This window comes from Phyllostomus discolor, chromosome 9, assembly GCF_004126475.2.
Source record: "Phyllostomus discolor isolate MPI-MPIP mPhyDis1 chromosome 9, mPhyDis1.pri.v3, whole genome shotgun sequence".
In the NCBI taxonomy this organism is placed as follows: domain Eukaryota; kingdom Metazoa; phylum Chordata; class Mammalia; order Chiroptera; family Phyllostomidae; genus Phyllostomus; species Phyllostomus discolor.
This window is the reverse complement of record NC_040911.2, coordinates 69,729,537-69,748,667: the sequence shown is the minus strand read 5'-3', so window position 1 is coordinate 69,748,667 and position 19,131 is coordinate 69,729,537. Positions and strand designations below refer to the sequence as shown.

Sequence of the window (19,131 nt, the reverse complement as noted above, 5' to 3'; positions counted from 1 at the left end):
CTCTAGGCCAGTTTGGGTTTGGCATGTTGGTGAGAGAAGGTAGAATGGCTGGAGCACCATGAATTGGAGGAACATGGTATGAAATCTGGTAAAGGGTCATAGTACCAGATTACTGCTGACTATATAAGATTTGACTTTATTAGAACTACAAAGAGAAGCCAATGGGAGTTTTTAAGTGGTGAAGAGACAAAGCTATGTTTTAATAAGCTTGCTTTGCCTATGAGTTAAGATGGTCAAAAGAGCCAAAGTGAGGACATTTAGAAGGCTATAGAAGGAACGCAATGATGGTGGTTTCTGGAAATGGTGACAGAAATTAACTGAATTGTGTCTTTCATTCCAGAGATAGAGGCAACAGGATATGCTGATGGGTTGGAGGTGGGGAAGGAAGGAAAAAGGAATCAGTCCTAGGTTTTTAGCATTAGTAACTATGGAGAGGATGGTGCCACTTACCCAAGGATATATGAAGGACTGGCCGCAGGGCACAGTTTTTGCTGAGAAAGTTAACAGCTCAGTTTTGACCATGGTAAATTTGAAAGGACTCTTAGTCATATGGGATGTCAAAATGCCAATTAGATATAGTCTGGATTTCTAGGGAGAGGTGTAGACAAGGGATACAGGCTTGAGATTCACCAGCATATAAATTATACGAGACTGAGTAAGATTCACCAGAGAGAACACCTCACTAAAGGAAACAGTGAGACCTGGGACACCATCCCATCTACATATGTGGTAGCAGCGGGGAAGGAGCAGCCACAACAAAAAAGTGTTTCAGAAAGAACCAGGCTAAAGAAATGCTACTGAGGAATCAAGTAAGATAAGAAAAGAGAAATGACCATTGGCTTTGGCAAAGGGTAGTCACTGGCACCTTTGATAAGAGAATGCGTGGAAGAGTAGTGAAGCCAGTTGGAGTGGGTTATGGAGAGACTATGAAGTGAGGCAGTATAGAAGGGTAACACACACTGCTCTTTTAGGGGGTTTTGCTGTGAAGAGAAGTAAAGAAATGGGAAGATGTGACATCAAGGTTAATAGTTTGTTCTATTTATTTTTAATTGGAGATTGTCACTTAACAAAAGAAAGTGATTTATCCTCTTCAGTTATGCCTCTACTAAAATTTTTATTCTCTGTTCCAATAGAGACATGACCTAAAAGTAATAGTCATATACATTATGGACAAAAGATAAGTTAGAAAGTGTGTGATTTGCCTTTAAATATGTTAGTTGCCATGCATGTATGTATGACTCTTTAGCTCCATGACCATGTTACTGCATATATATATATACACATATACATATATATACACATATACATATATACAGATGCATTCCTTTTCCAGTTGTCAATTATTAACCATCTCAAATGCTTTTGATAATCCTTCATGTCTTAAATTCACCATGTTAATGTTACTAAGTTAATTATCCATCATCCTGGAGGCCAGATGTGAGTGGAACCAGTGGGGTGCCAATGATACTGAGAAGACAGATCAACTCTGACGAGGTTAATTGCTGCTGTAAGGGGACAGGGGCCTCCGAGTTTCTTATTCCCCACCCTGCACTTGTGTGATGTGAAATTTCCAAGGGCTCCCGGTGCTTTCCTACATGCAATGCCCTCTCTGGGCCTCTGCGCGAGGACCATCAGTTGTGCTCCCTGCGGTTTGAGGGTGGCTAAAGGAGCAGATGTGCTGTGCCAAGAGAAAACAAACTTTAAAAATGCACATATAAAAGCACTTTTTGGAAACTTTCAAGAGCATGCTTTCTCTCACAATCTGTTATGAAGAAAAATAAGGTACCATTCTGCTAGAGGTGGAGAAGAACCAAAATGCCAAAGTAGAATAGTACCAACAAATAGCATTTTGCACCAAAAAAATAGTTTTTAGTTCATTGGGTTCTCTCTTAACTGAAGGTTTCTGTCTGACTGATTATAAAAGGAACTCGTAAACCACCAACCCTGTCAGACACATTTCGGTGTGTTAGAGCATGCAGCAGGCTCCTGCTTCCTGTGGTGCTGGGGAAGGGAGCAGGGTAGGCAGTGAGGCTCAGGCTTGACAGTGTTAACTCTGAGACAGTGTTTCTCTTTCCTGCTTTATAGATGGTGCCAATGCTGCTACTGTGCACAGCCCTGCTTCAGAAGAGGTAGCTGAAGTCTGTAAAGATGAAGGTATGAGGCTACTTACTATACCTAAAAATCAAAAACTCTTAGGAGACCATCTGGGTTTTGTTTATATGGAAAATGGAAGCAGGGAACAAAGTCTGTCCAATTCTCATTAAGCATCTCCATTTCCCACACAATCAAAGATCTCACCCACTCTGTTTTATTCTATATCTGCCTTTTTCAGAATGTATCTGTACATTTACATTTGTTTTCTGAAAAGTAACTTTGTGAGACAAGAGAATGGAGAAATTATGTTTCAAGATGTTTAAACAGAATTAGGCATTTCTGTTGTTTATAGTTACTCATCAGGAATAAGTTCAAAAGAGTTGGCATCTGGGAACCACCTACTAGAGCTTCACTATCCAGACATAAGAAAGAAGAAATCTTTGAAAGGCCTCCTTAGAAATAAATCTTTGGCAAGAAGAAGATCATTCCTCATTCTATGGACAGTTACTATGAGGAAATGCTGCTGATTCAAGCATCTCCAGAGGACGCAAAAACTAAATTTGATTTAGGTCCTAGAAGAAAATATGAGGAAGAAATAGTGAGGACATTCATGTGTGGATGATAGAGTTTTATATATATATATATTTTTATAGTCATATATATATATATAAAACTATAGTGAGAGAAAAAATAAAATTAACTATCCCCACAGAAGGAAGATAATAATATTTATTTTTGGTGTCTATTTTTTTAATTTTATTTTTAATTACAGTTTACATTTAATATTACTTTGTATTAGCTTCAGGTGTACAGCACAGTGGTTAGACAATCATATACCTCAAAAAATGGTCCCCTTGATATCTTAAGTGCCCACTCGGATGGTACAAGGGTTTTTACAGTGTTATTGACTATGTTCCCTATGCTGCACCTCACATCCCCGTCATGATTTTGTAACCACCAATTTATAGCTCTTAATCCCTTCACCTCAAAAAGGTAATATTATTTCATACCTGTCACTGATAACTACTAAAAAATGCTTCTGCTGTACTTGTACAAGTGGACATCTGGTAAATCATGTGATCTACTTGGAACTTTTGGATAGATATACTGAGTGTATTTCTTCAGTCTGGAGTGATATGAAAATAAATCCATGCTAGATAACTGATACTAGCTACTCCTTGAACTAGTGTTTAGAAAATCAAAATTTTAATGCTCAGCTAGTTGCATCATTCATTTCATTTCATGTTTCCTGGTAAATGAGTTTTTCTAAATACAGTGCCCTGTGTAGTGAGGGAGTCTGAGATGCATGAAGGCTGCCTGCAGCTGGCGTCATCTGCATTGTTATTTCCAGTGCTCCCTCATCCTGTTCACTGTGACTTTTTAAATGAATCCCTTCGCACCTCCCTTCATCTACTCAGATACATGTTCTGACATTCCTGCTTTTACCTGGTACATCTATCCCTGGTAGTTTTATATATTTAAAGCTGCAGATAATCTCAGATATGTACACCAGTTCTGATAAGAAACTCAAGGTCATCCTACAGATAAACCTGACCAAGTGAGAGTGAAAAGACAGAAAGTAATGTTCCTTCTAAGTAAATAATGTTGGACATTCCAATTATTTAGCTGTGATAGAAATTTTTTAATGTCATGAAGTTCAGTGCTAGAGTTTAGGAAACAAGAAAGATCATCTAATTTAAGTGTTTCAAGCTGAGATTTTTCCTGTTGAGTTGTTTGGTTTGGAGATATCACACCTTTATAAAAACGTACTGTTTGTGATGTTTCTTGATGCTTTTATGATCTCACACTATTAATTGCTCATGCCAGGATCAATTTCTCAGAATACTTTAAGGATTTTTTTCTACATGAAACTTGTAATGGTGGTAGTTCCAAGGAGTTCTGCCACATATTATATAAATGCAGTCACCCAGTAATTACTGTGTGAAGTTTAAGGATTTTACACAATTAAATTACTAATATCCATTAACACCTTGATCTAGGAAAAAGAAAGTGTTTTAAACTCCCCACCAGCATGTAATTCACTATAAATAGAATATATAGGATATGGTTTTTTCCTTTTTCCTTACAAAATAGCATGTACCACTGATTTTAATTGACTATCAGTCCAAAGCTTAGACCAAGTGTCTAATGCTTATAGGAGTGCTGTCCTGACTGATAGATACATCATTTAGAATGGAAAAGAAATGAATTTGCCATTGAAATTCCCCAAGATTTAAGGTCAAGTTAAGGTTAAAAGGCAGGCATTTAGGTTGCCGATTTATTTCAAATATTCACCATTATTAGTTTCTTGCAGAAATATATCTCCTTGGTGACAACTGAGCTATTTATGAGTGCTGCAGTAATAAGATTGCTTATAACAATGCATATTACACCCTTCAATTTAAATGGCAGAATTTGTTTGCCAACCAAAGGTCCTGAAGGAGCCCTTGCTCTTATGCTTTTGTTTCCAGGCTTTGATCCTGATCCAGCATCTTCTTGGGTTTGGAGCAACCAATCTAAGGAACTGCCTTTTGCTTTTCCTCTCTCTTTTTCCAATATAGTTCCCATAGATTTTGAGACTCATCAGTTATTTCCAGCTTTGCTTGTTGGTTGTCTGGCTTTATATTTGTTATAACTTCGGTTCCTGCAGGAAACTGGTGCCTTTAGGATGCAAGGACTGAAAACAAGCAAACCAAACAAGAGCTGGCCAATGTGGCTTGGTTTGGGAGATAAGATTTTTTAACATTAAAAAAGTATGTGAAGTTGAATAACTTCAAGAGAAAATATCTTCTGGGGTATCTTCTATGGCAATAAATTTGTTCCAGTATTCTAAACATGTTTCCCACTGGGTACCCAGAATGGATGCTTATTGCCCATTTACCTCACTTAACTGCATACAGTTGAAGCTGCTGACAGAGGAGGTACCACTGAGTGGTTTATGTCTCAAGAGCTAGATTGTGAGCTATGGACTGAAGACACCTGTTTCCAATGGTTAGTACAGTCCTCAGGTGGGCAGGAGCAGAGTTTGAGAAGATAAGTTGTGAGGAGGTGGAATGCAGATGCAATTCCTCAGTCACACAGAGTACCTGCCCAGGGTGCAGCAGCCAGAACCGGATTGAAATGAACTCCAAGGTAAAACTGGCTTGAGAAATTAATAGAAGTTCTAAGGTTTTTTGTAAAAATACAGTATTCAGACCTGGCTGGTATAGTTCAGTGCACTGAGCATGGGCCAGTGAATAAAAGGTTTGCCAGTTCGATTCCTAGTCAGGGCACATGCCTGAGTTGTGGGTCAGGCCCCCAGGCAGAGTCCTAAAAGAGGCAACCATACATTGATGTTTCTACCCCTCTCTTTCTCCTTCCCTTTCCCCACTCTCTAAAAATAAATAAGTAAAATCTTTTTAAAAATACAGTATTCACTTATCTGTTGAGAGATTTCTTTCTCTAGTGGTAAAAATATTGATTTAATGGCTGCTTGCACTTTAAATCCTTAAAAGCAAACCCAGGAGTACAAACATTAAGGCTATTTAAGTTACCAAGTATAGAGGCAATCAGATAAAAAGGAGTATAAACACAGGAATAAAATTTATATTAGGAATATCAAGTACTCTGGTTGAAACTGCTATAAAGTTATTATTATTATTATTATCATTATTATTTAAAATATAGCCAATATTCTTAATTCAAGGAGAATGCTTTGTTCTAGCTGTGTCGGCACTCACAATAGTTCATCTTCACACACAGGCAAGGCCAAGGCACCTTGGGGGTAGAAACTGCTGTTTAAACATATCTCCATTTTCCTGTCTTAGTATTTAATTACCCAATTTGAATCTGAAGGTCAACTAGACCAAATCATATGCTCATTAATATTAAAGGATAAATCAGTTAATACTCAGGTGCATACACAACGAGCTGCTATTCCTTTGGAGCTTTGTGTAAGTCATGCCATTGCTGTTTGCTATTTATGAAGTGGAGTGTCACCTGGCAAAGGATTTCTTAACCCTTAAACTAAGTTTAAGACCTCTTGGAGGCCAAATTGTCTGTAGAATAGGGAGAGAGTTACAGTAGGAATCAGCTTTGACAAAGACAACAAAGGGAAAAAAAGAGGTTATGTATGAGGAGGCAGATTTGAGACTGTATGAGAGATGAATGTAAATGTTCCCAACCACATACCACTGCAAGCCCTGGCCAGTGGGGTGGGCTCCAGATGGCTCTTAACCTTGTCTCTGTCCCTTGTCTAAATATCTAGGGAGAAACAAAACATTGTGCCGCCCATGAAATCCCCCTCAGGCTTCTGCAAGCTGATATTTCTGCCTATTGTTGGTGTCCACTATCCCTCTACTAAGCGTCCTCCCCACTACCAGCAAAAGTGAGGCAGAGCTGTCCCCTGTCCTAGAGCTGCTCTGATAGGGTGTCTGGATTCGTTGTCATATCTGGGTCACCACATCTGAATCTTAAGAGTCTGAAATGTGGAATGAAAACTGCTGCCCTCTGGCAGTTCAGTAAAAGGGAAAGAACCAAGATATTTGAGGTATCTCCTATATTTAATGCTTTACATTTAGGTACAATGTACTTTTCATTTCATAAAAGGGTGACCCGAGACTCCGAAAGTAGAGAGAGAAAGGTGTGTGTGTAGTGGGTGGAGAGAAGAGAACTACTTCATTAAGGTTGACTCCTTAGTTGCTACGTACATGCATTTATATAATCCTTATTAACAGTAGTATTTTATTTCATTTTAATGTAACAATTATTTATTTTTTGTTTATACTACAAATTTATTGTAAAAGAATTTAAAGACAGAAAAATATAAAAGGTAAAATCATATAATCATTTTTCCTTTAAGGATTAGATTGTTTAAAAAAAAAGTCTTTATTCTGTTTTGTGAGTTAACAATATACAGTGAATATTATCCCAAATCTTGCAATATTCCTCAAAGGCATGACTTTTCATTGAAGGCGTAATATTTCATTATGTGGCTGGTACACAATTTACATAACCAGTGTCCCAATGTGAAACAATTTAGTTATTTACAATTTTCTCTCTATTATAAGTAATGAGGAAATACAGTATATGCACTTTACATAAAGCTTTGTGTGTATCTATGATCAGTTCCAGAGGATAAATTTTTTTTTTATTTACTAGGGAAAAGATTAAGACATATTTACTGCATGCATTTATTTTCTTATTTTAAAAGTAATAGGTGTTGCCCAGGCCAGGTGCCTCAGTTCGTTGGAGCATTGTCCTGCCCAGCAAAAGGCTGTGAATTCAATTCCCTATCAGAACATACACCTAGGCTGTGGGCTTGATCCCCAGTTGGGGCATGTATGGGAGGCAAGTTATCAATATTTCCCTCTCACATTGATGCCTCTTTCTTTCTTTCTCCTTTCTTCTCTCTCTTAGATCAATAAAAAAATGTGTCCTCAGGGCACAATTAAAAAATTGTTTTAAAGTAATAAGTATTTATTACATAAAAATAGGCAAAAGAAATAAAAAAATACCCCCCCCAATAACTTCAATCCACAGCACTAAATGCTGGTATATAAACTGCCTGTCTTTTTCTATGCTGTCACATACAGAGATGGAGCTTTTTAGGGTTTTCTGCAATGCAGATCATTTTGAAACTGTCTTATAAATATAACAATGGATTGTGAATTTTTTCATGTCTTTTCATAATCTAATATCACTTCATTGTATACTTCAAGAAGTGACCCTCCATAATTACATACCCAGACTCCATTTTGAGTCCTTTCTTTAGTTTCAGTTTCAAATGTTATACCGCCCAAAAATATCCTTTTAACTTTGTAAATGCTCGTGATTGTTTCTGTAAGAAAATTCTAATAGAAATGCATACAAATCTTTGTTTTTCTGCAATGAATAAAGCTTATTCCTTTTTTATTTTTTCAATAATACTTGTTCATTGTAGAAAACTGAAACGATGACAGAGAGTGTGAGGAACAGAGCAAGCAGACGTGCACTCACAGTGCCCTGAGGCAACCGTTCACGTGCTGAGGGCCATCCTTTCATGAATCGCTTCCTGAATACATGTGCACAAACAAAATCTCATGTAAATTAATAATATAATGTGTGACGAAGAGACTAGTCTTTAATTTCAACTTCTGGAGTCCATGTTCCAGCGCTACCCTGACCTCTGTGACCTTTGGAGAAACTACATACACTCTCTGCACCTCAGCGTCCTCATGTGTAAAACAGACATGATAATAACACCTCCATCAAAGGACGTTAAATCAATTTAAGTATTTCAAGACAGTGGGAAGCTCATATTTTCTAGCCATTGTTATATATAAATGTTTATTTTATAAATATTGTATTACATTATACAAATTTTTTTGTATCTTCTTTTGTTACAGGTCACAGAACTTTATGGGTATTTCTCTGAATCATTTTGTATAGATCTAATTCATCTATTTTAAAGTTTTCGTGATATTCCATAGCTTGAAAGTACTATAATGTATTCAGCCATCCTCCTATAATGAGCAAGCACTTACTTTCCACTCTACTGCCATACAAACAAAGCTGCAATAGCCGTCCTTGCCCATATATCCTTATAAACAATGCTTGTATTTGTATGGGAAAGATTCCAGGAGTGTGAGCTGCGCTTAGAGGAGTACGTGTTTTTAATAGATACTGCTAAATTGCTCTTCTACGAGGCTATAACAATTTGTATTTCCATCAGCAAATGTCATTTTTCTTCTTTCTAATTTTTGCCAGTTCAATTTCCTAAAGCATTGTCTTATTTTTTAAAAAGTCAGTATTATTATCTCAATTTTGCAGGTAACTGAGTCTCAGAAAGTTTGAGTAACTGGTCTAGTTAACCAAAAGGTAGAACCAGAATTTGGATACCAAGTCTGCCTGAACCCAAAAGCATCTTTCTTCTATTCCCCCATGCCGTTTCCCACACCATGCTTTCAGAGCAGGGGCATTTCTTGCTCGGGGGTAGGATACAGGTAGGTACAGAGCAGTCGGAGGGAAGCATGGAAAAGCTGGGACCCAAACTAGGCGAGCAGGGCCTTGAGACTAAGACAACAGCAAGGGGAGCCAGCCTTCCTGGTCCACATCACAACCTTGACCCTAACCGGGTCCTATCATATGTACACCACTAAAAATAAAGCCCAACCCCTTTTGCATGTTATTCATGATCTTTCTGTATGTGGTTCCATGCCTCCACATACTCTGCTCAGTAGCCCAACTCATTTGTTGTTTCCCAAAGACCACTGGCCTACAACATTCTGCCATTGTTCTATTGCATCTATTTTACTCTGGATTCAAAGATCCACTTCCACTATTTTGCCCATAAATCGACCCTTTACTCCACTGTGTCCTTCTTCCCACCCACTCTTCCTTTTTCTTTCTTTCTGTCCTCCCATCACAAACTATTTGAGCAAACATTTCAGCCCCTACAATAGTGAATTGTCTGTTCTACTGTTTCTTACAAACTTTTTGTTAAAACTTTAAAAATTATCATGTACCTTGTATAAATAGTAGTTATATACATGACATATCTGCCTCATTAGAATGTAAATATCTTAAGATTAAGTACCAAGTCTCATTCATTGCTATGTTTTTACAAAGCCCAGCACAGTGACTTGTTGATAGTAGGTCCTCAATAGTGGATACAGAAGTTTTTGTAGAAAATGGGCCACTGGTTTATCTTCTCTGTGCATTTTGGATTCACTTCATTTTGGTCATTAACTTTGTAAAAATGGAAGGAAGGAAGGAAGGAAGGAAGGAAGGAAGGAAGGAAGGAAGGAAGGAAGGAAGGAAGGGAAAGAAAGAGAGAGAGAGAGAGAGGGAGGGAGGGAGGAAGGAAGGAAGGAAGGAAGGCGGGAGGAGGAAAGGAAGGAAGGAGGGAGGAAGAAAGGAAGGAAGGAAGGGAGGGAGGGAGGGAGGGAGGGAGGGAGGGAGGGAAAGAAAGAGAGAGAAAGAAAAGTAAGAGTATTAAAATGAAACAAAACTATTTTTTAGGACTCTTATTCTAATATCATGGCCACTTTCCAAAAATGTTTATTACTATTATTAAGGCTCCTAACAGAGGAAATTTCCTTTTAGAATTCTCCTGTTTCAGGAGCAAATTTTCCTCAAAATATCGTGCAGCAAACGCACAAAGAGAAAGTCAAGCCAGAGACTTCCCTATGTATTCACTTTCAGACTTGGATATTCTTACCCTATAAAAGGACAATATAAACGTCTTCTAAGTGATAAGTGTCTATAGATTATTTGCTGTGGCTGAAGCTAGTTACATATGCTTTATTTCTGAAGTTTTTCTGGTAATTTTTTTCAAATGCTTTGATTATGTATTCATAGATTTGGATTAAGTAGATGAAAGTAAATGAAATCATTTATCTACTTTATAGCATTAAAATATTTTTCTACTTTTAGTATAGTTTAAAATACTCTTACCTGACTCTTTGGAGACAAGTAACAGGTGCCTTCCAATAACACTTTCACATATATTATTTTTCCTTACAAACTAAGTGTGGCTACAATTATATATTTGTAAGAGTCAGTTCAGTTATATAATATCTTGGGGTACATTTCTAAAGATTTGGTGGGTGAGGCTTAGAAACAAAATCGACCAGACTAGGATATAGGAATTACTTGGGGTGATTTTAGCTGCTTTGCCCAACACTCAACTTTGGACCTAAGTTTAGAGCTAGGTAGATCTAAATTAATATGAACTTCTCTGTGACCTATTTTCAGATTCACTGGCCTATACTTCTAATTCTATAGTGCAAGCAATGAAGCCTACAGGAGCCTTCATTTATTTTGGATTTATATCTACTGCTATATATTATAACCTTGGGTAACTTTCTGAGTTTGTGCCTCAGTTTTCTCCTGGGTAAAATGGGGATAATAGTATTTATATATTGGGTTGTGAAAAGTAAAAAATTAAATATATTTAAAGTGCTTAGAATAGCTTCTCAAACATAGCAAAATTTCAACACGTATTGGCAACATTTTTTACATTACTATTAATATTAAATGAAGGAAGGCATTTAATGAAAAGTCTGTCATCCCATTTTATTTAGAAATTGGCCCTGATACTTTGCACAAGACATGTCAGATTGAAATGGAAAGGCAAACAGGTTATTTTCCTCAGGCAAAGGGATAGTAACACTCACATGTGTGCATACACAAAAACAACACACGTGTGTGTGCATATGTACATACACACACACACCCTGTTCTGAGATCCAACACGAATCTGTATAAGATAACATTTATCCCAGCTTGAACTATGATTTATGATGTTTCCCTGATACTTAGAGACTCATAAAAACCTAAGACTTTCAAAAGACATATTTCAAATGACATAAAACTGTTCAGTTTACTTAAACCATCCATCAATATTATCTAACTAAGTCGACCACATTTGGAAGCAGAATCAATTACTAAATATTCACTCAATAACTCTGTCCTAACCATTTAATGAGACAAAGATTTCTGTCAACCTCTTCCTCAGAACAGACAATTAAGACATTTAGACCACATCAAGCTCTAGGCACTGGACTTCTTTAAATCTTTCTTTTTAGTTTCAGGAGAGTAAACAACCATCTTCTCCAATTCTGCGGATGGGAGATTTCTACTTTCTGGAGCTCCTAACCAGAAGTGCTGCTGTAGATCAGTCTAGAGACCTTGGATCTGCAGTTACTTATTTATTACCTAACACTGATGTTTACCATTGTCACAATGCAGAGCTCAAATGAACCCTTCCACACATACGTTTCCTCATCTTGACAACACTCTTTATCAACAGTCACAGCCCCTTACCAATTCTTCCCCAGTGCTTCCTCCAAGGTTAAGCTAAAAGAGGATATCAGACTTTACTTCAATTTTATTCCCTGAGATAATGTTTCCTAAATTTACAAGTGTCAATTTTTCCATCTCCACTAATGCCTTTTCCCTCCTCCGGCATAATGGGTCCCCTCTCAGAACCATACTTCCTACTCAACAATCTCCCTTTTTTATCAAGTATAAAGAAACCAGGAATTCACTTGTGGTCTACACAATTACTACATGCCCTGGGTTTTTAAGTATAATTCTCACTCCAAAGATTCCATCTTCCTATCAGACCACATAATGGGATTTCTGGGAGGAAAATAATTTAAAAAACAAACAAACAACCCTTTCTGACCATACACTATCACCCCAAGGTAAATTAAATTTTGAAAGGTTGTTTAATAGAGTTAATTGACAAGGAGAATAGATTTATGGAATGTCAATGATTAGTAATAATAAAAGACATAGTGCTTTAAAAAAATAAATAAATTTGACTGTTGTTTCCATGAGTATTTTGCAATGTTTTCAAAACAAAATAAACAGAGAGATCAAAACATAATTATTATATTTCTCTCTTCATTCTCAAAATATCTTTCCTGTCACGTCATCTTTGCTAATTTCTTCCTCTATTTTGAAAATCCTTTCAGCAGTAATAAAGGGTGTGTACTAAGAGCTTTATGAACAGATCTTATGGTTGTGTTGATAATAATATCAATTTTTAAATGATTAATAGTGCCCAAGTACTATCTCATTTAATTTTTTCAATGACTCTTTCAGACGGAATATATGTTAGGCAATGCTAGCTGCTAGAACACAAACATCAGACTTATACAAGACAAAGTTATTTTCTTACACAATAAAATCCACAGTGAGAGGTCATATTCCATGCAGTCATTAAGGGACTTATGATAAATTCCTGTGAATTTTAACAGGTGGTCCCCAAAGTTGTCTTGAGTCTTGACATCTAGTCAGAAAATAGGATGGAGAGAGAAAGAGTTGCACAGAACGTTTTTATGGCCAGACGTACAAGTGGCACACATCACTGCTCTCTTCCCGTGGGGCCAGGACTCATTCACAGGACCCCATCTGACTGAAAGAGAGGCCTTCCTGAGCCCTGTGAGCTCCTCCTTCCTGTGAGACTAAGATAAGGGAAATGGGTTTGAACAGTTACTCAGTTTTTGTTTTGTTTTTTTCAGAGATGGGAGATGGTATTTTTCCCCCCTTAAAGGTGCAAATAAGGCAACCGAGACTCAGCCTGGGTGACTTGCCCAGGGATACCTTTTTAAGTCTTTATGGGATGTCAGCTAATCCCACAGGGAAAAAATAAATGGTAAATACTTGTTTGTTTTGTTTTACTCTTATTTCAAGGACAATAGTATGTTTTAAATTGTCTGATATTTTTTAATGTAAATAAAGCCTAGAACTAAATGATAATATGTTTAGATTTTTGCATTCTGTGCTTTATATCAGAATCACTCTATAATTTTATGATATTTTTATTCTTTATATCCTTTCTTACTTCAGAATCATATTTAAAGTGGTTCCCACAAAAATGACACTTGTCATGAACAGCAGAGTCTTTACATAAGCTAATAAATGTGAACATGTCACAAAGGAGGCTGCAACATAACTCTGATTCATGAATTTGCTTATTGGTTTTCCCTGAGGCATATATCTTATTATATTTGGTCTAGGATTTCACATACTTGCATGTTATACAGGCAGCTGGTTTTAATAAGTCCAAGGTCAAGTGTATATGTTTTAACCCTATATGAATCAGCTAACTTTATATAGTTGAAGCTCATGGTTATATTAATGTCATATTTGCATATGATCTTATTTCAAAAATAAATTAAAAAGTGACAGCTCCTAAGATCTACTGATATTACCAGACAAAATAAAATAAACATATCACAGCCCACTCTTTCCTGAATTCCTATAATGCCTTTATATTTCCTCAAAATAAAATGCAAAGACCTAACTAACTATAACCTGTAAGTACAGCCTTACAGATTCTCTTATCCCTCCATTTTTACCTCACAGCATCCCCTTCCTCCTGTGCCTCAGTCTCATTCCAGTGTTCTCTGCTCACATTTTTAGGTAGAATGCTGCTCCACTAAACCTACCTCTCCGCCCCCTGGTCTTTACTTCATAACACAGCTGTCTGTAACTACATAAACCTCTTTTTCCTTTTGCATACTTATTTTTTGTCCATCTCCCTCCATTATAACTTAAGTTTCCAGGTGCGGGTAAGGGACAGTGACTGAGTTGTCCATCATTGTATCCCTAGTGATTAGGGCACAGCTGGGCCTATAGAAAATGTCATTTAAAATGTATCAGTGTTTATTATGATTAGCAACAGATATTTATTGGGTTTCAACCTTTTGTAAGGCCTTCTGCAATATGAAGAAGAAAATATATTCTTGCCCTCCAAGGGATTTACAATCTAGATGGAAAAATAAAATATCCAGGTGTGTGTTACATAGCTAATATCAACAACATAATGATAGCAGCTGATATTTAGCCCTTATTATATATATCAGGTTCTATTCTAAGAACTTTATGCCTTCACTCATTCTACTCTAATCTATAATATAAATACAATATCATTCCACTCTACAGACAAGCACAGTAAAGTACAGAGCTATAGGGTAAGTGACCTGAGGCCACAAAGCTAGAATGCAAGACAGCTAACAAAAGAGAGACTGGCAAATACCAGAAAAGGATTATACTGAAACATATTAAAGGAGCCTGGGGTCAAGAAGTATCTCCGACCTGAAATTATCTGTGAAATGTAGGAAGATAATATGAGATTGGAGCTGGGATCTGAATGATATGCTAACATAATGAAGTAGAAAGTAGCTATTTTTGTTAGAAAGAAGAAGATCCATGAAACATTAGAAGCAAGATATCAAAACTTATTTTAGGTACAATGAATAGATCCATGTGGCTTAAACACTAGATCCATCCATCCACTCATTAATTAGTCACTAACCTGGAGTCCTGATTATAAAGAATTCTGAATACCAGGCTAAAAAATTTGGGTCAAATCAACATAAAGCAAAAATTTTCAATCATTGGATATTGTTTGGGTATAAGCAGTTTTTTTAGTGTGGTAGTTTTTAACAAATTTATCATTCTCTCTTCTTCTCTAATTCTTTCTTAGAACATCCTCTCTCTAATTATAACTAATTAGACTCTTTTTGTTCCCAGCCATTCCTATTAGCATTTGTAGATGCTTCCTATTAGCCTAATGTGATTTTCTAGTTTCTGATAAACCATTCTTTAGAAAGTTACAATTTCCCATTGTCATAATTCTGGCCTTCAAGCATGTCATTAATTATTTGTATAAGTCAGGCTAATGCTAAATTCTCTAGGAGAGCACTGTCCAACAGAAACAAATGTGAACCACCATAAGAGTTACATGTAATTAAATTTTCTAATAGCCATATCTGAAAAGGAAAAAACAAGCAAAGTTGCTTTAATAATATATTTTATTGAACCAATATATCCAAAATATAAAAACTTCAACCTATAGTCAATACAACAATTATTGATGAGATATTTTACATTCCTTTTTTTCCCCTGTACTAAGTCTATGAAACCCAGCACATATTTTACCATTCTAGAACATGTCATTGAGACTGACAACATTACAAGGATTCACTGGCCGTATGTGTCTGGGGGTAATGTAAGACAGTGTCTAAAACTAGCTTGAGAGGAATACATTATAGCAGTGGTTTATTACTTTTAGTTGTAAATCTTTATTCTTTAGGAGCTCTTGCCTGCAGGATTTGATGCAAGCACCATGATGTAACCTGGGCCTATTTCAGTACTTTAGCAGGGATTCTTTTTCCTGGATATACATATCAAGCTTTAAGTATTTTCAGATTTTTAAATGGTAAGATCAAGTATATCTAATGTTAAGGTGGGGATGCTCCAAAAATGGCTCTCACCTCCTCACATATGATGTGAGTCTCCACAGATTCAGCTACTCTAGAGCTTTTTGTCCTTCTTTACCACATGTGGGATGGGTCCCCACTGCAACAGAAAACACATAGGCAGTTCAAATGAGGATACTTATTTTAAAAATCCTACTTTAAGTGAAAGTTGGCTTAGATAGAGAAAAGAAATGCACACAGATGGGCTTTGGTTAACAAATTCAATGTATTTTAGTGTAGTGTTCAGAGTGGTCCCTGGAGCAGTAGGATCAGCATCCTCCAGGAACCTGTTAGAAATGCAAATGATCAGGTCTCACCCCAGATCTATGCAATCAGAAACTCTGGGGGAGGGCCCAGCAGTCTGAGTGCTAAAAAGCCCTCCTGGGTTCCCTAAGATTTAAGAACCGAAAAGTATGGGGAGGCAGTGAATGAGGTTTGCAGAGAGAAAAGATATTATTTTCACTCTTCAAATAAGATTCACCATAGGATCTTGTGACATAGCCAGTGTTAACAATACAATTAAAATTCACTTTTATAAGAAAAAATATAAATTAATTTCACCAATGTAATGTTGAGCAAAAGACACCAGGCATGGAAAAGCATCTATTGTGTATAATTCGATGTATAAAAAGTCTAAAAACAGAATAATTGATATAAGTTGTTGGGGGCCAGAGGGGCAATTTTTTGAGTGAGGGTAGTGCCTGGAAGGAGGGATGACAGGGCTTCCAGGATGCTGGTATATTCCGTTGCTTGAACTGTTGCTGGTTATATAGAAATGTTCAATTTGTGATAATTTACCGAGGTGTACACATGAAATTTTAGAAATCCTACTTTAAATGAAAGTTGACTTACACATAGAAAAGAAATGCACATAGATGAGCTTTAGTTATCAAATCCAATATATTTTAGTTTTACTTTTCTTTTTATTTATCTTCAATGAAGAGTTATGAATTCAAATCTTTTACAAAAGTTATGAATATAACTCTTTAAGAAAGTATTTAGTAACATAAATGATATGACCTGTAATTCAGCAGCCCGTCACCAATTTCCCCTTTTAAATAACAGATAGAGATTTCCCCTTAAGGCGACTCCAGTTAGTACTTCTCAGAGTTAGAGAATCAACATGAGCTGCCTTGATGCTCTTTTATGCCTTTTATTTAGTTAAGTCTTTCTCTCCCTCTTGATCTCTGCTCAGTGTCATTCTTTTCTTTTTCTTAACTGGCTTCAGACCCATTTCTAGCAATTGATTATCAAGTCATTACAATGAAATGGCCTCAAGCAGGATCCTTCCAAATAGATCTAAAATATCCCCAAAGACAGAAGTTTCAAGTCACAAAAGAATGAAATGCCTCCTGGGAACAATAAGAGGACAGGGTAGATACTTTTGAATTGATGGTTTTATCTGGTGTTTCATTACATCTCATAATAGATGGCCATAGGGCCATCAGCTTCATCTGCTAACACAGTCATCCTGATGAGATGTGTTACCTCAGTATGATGCAGGGAGCAGTAGAATAGTGTGTGTGAAACAGAGGGGCAGGGGATGTGATGCTGCCCTCAATAGGAAGGATACAGTGTTCCAGACAAAAGTACTACTGACCTAAAGTGTTTGCTGATTCTGTTTGCAATGGAGCTTTACCATGTAAAGCTCCCAAAAAAGAGGTGATCACAAATGTGTATTTGAGGATTCTTCCATACCAGCATGATAAACTTTTTGGATCTATTACAGCAAACCTACTTCTCATTCTTTCAACCAATATTAGAACATCAGAGTCTGTTGATAATTAAACTACTTACACTATCTTTTTTTGAAACTTACCAACATAGTTCTCTACCATAAACAGAACTTATATTCTGCCACTATACCCTGCTATCACTGCAAGGTTGTTTTTTTTTTTTTTAAGATTGAAATATTTACATGTTTTTAGCAAAAAGAGACTTAATTCCCTTCCTTGCAAGTAACTCCCCTCACTACTGCCCTGCCATCACAGGCACACCTGTGGGCTCCAGGATGTTGCCCCACTGCTGTGGACATCCCATTCTGATTGGCCAACTCTAATGCTAATTATCAAGTGTTAGCCTATTACCCCAGATTCCCTTATCATTTGTATTCATGCTATCTAAACACTGACTTGATGCAGTTAAAAAGTTGATGAAAACTGACTCGAGGGAATTGGAATGGAGAAGGGGAACCTTGCATTTAAGGAAGATCTTGTTTCCAAATCTAGTTTGAGACTTTGTTCTGATGTACAACAGGAACAAAGCTATACTAGCTTCTGATGTACAAGCTATACTAGCTTGAATAGCTAACATAAAAAAGTTAAGTAAATCATTCAAATGGCCATATGCACAAATGCATATGTCAGTTTTATGGACAGAATGTCTGTTTCCCCCAAAACACAAATTTCATACATTGAGCCCAGCCAATGTGGTGGTATTTGGAGATGGGGTCTTTGGGCAGTAATCAAGGTGAGATTAGGTTTTGAGGGTGAAGCCCTCATGATGGGATTAATGTCCTTATTAAGAAGCAGAAGACACTCTGGCTGGCGTGGCTCAGTGGTTGAGTGCTAGCCTGAGAATCAAAGTCACCTGTTTGATTCCCAGTCAGGGCACATGTCTGGGTTGCACCCAGGTCCCCAGTGGAGGGCACATGAGAGGCAACCACACATTGATGTTTCTCTCCCTCTCTTTCTCTCTCCTTCCCCCTCTATAAAAAATAAAAATAAATAAGATGAAGAGAATGTGGGAGGTGAGATGGGGGAGGGGGCGGGAGATGAGGCCAACAGTAATTGAACAACAATAAAAAAAAGAAGAGAAAGAGATAAAAAGATCTTAACTTCTGTCTCTCCACACATACACACTGAGAAAAGGCCAGGTGATGATAGAACAGCAAGGCATCCTTCTGAAAACCAGAAAAAGGGCCCTCACCAGAAACTCTATCAGCCTGTACCTTTCTTACCTCCAGAACTATGAGAAAATAAATTTCTGTTGTTTAAGTCAGCTCATCGATGCTATTTTGTTATGGCAGCCTGAGCAAACTAACATAGTCAATGATTGCATAGGAAAATCTATAGTAATGATTTCTAAAACTTATAGTTAAACCTGTCTAAATTAGTAGTACATTAAAATAAAATTTTCCTAGAAATAGAAAATAACACTTTTAAGTTAATCTTAGTATACTCCCCAAGGTCCTAATAAGATAGCATTGTACAGTATTTTGTTTTAATACATTTTTCTCGGTTTATGAGGTAAAACATTGCCCTCATCATACAAATGCCTCTATACACCCCATTTCCTGTAA

The 19,131-nt window shown here is 36.8% G+C and overlaps 1 protein-coding gene across 1 annotated transcript in view; it reads left to right on the top strand.

Annotated features, from left to right (window-relative positions):
• MACROD2 (mono-ADP ribosylhydrolase 2) overlaps nucleotides 1-19,131 on the top strand; it is a 2,132,804-nt gene that overhangs the window by 2,020,414 nt on the left and 93,259 nt on the right. The window contains exon 12 of the mRNA XM_036009551.1: nucleotides 2,086-2,154. Within this exon, the coding sequence (XP_035865444.1) occupies nucleotides 2,086-2,154 (69 nt within the window). The remainder of the gene's footprint in view (nucleotides 1-2,085; nucleotides 2,155-19,131) is intronic.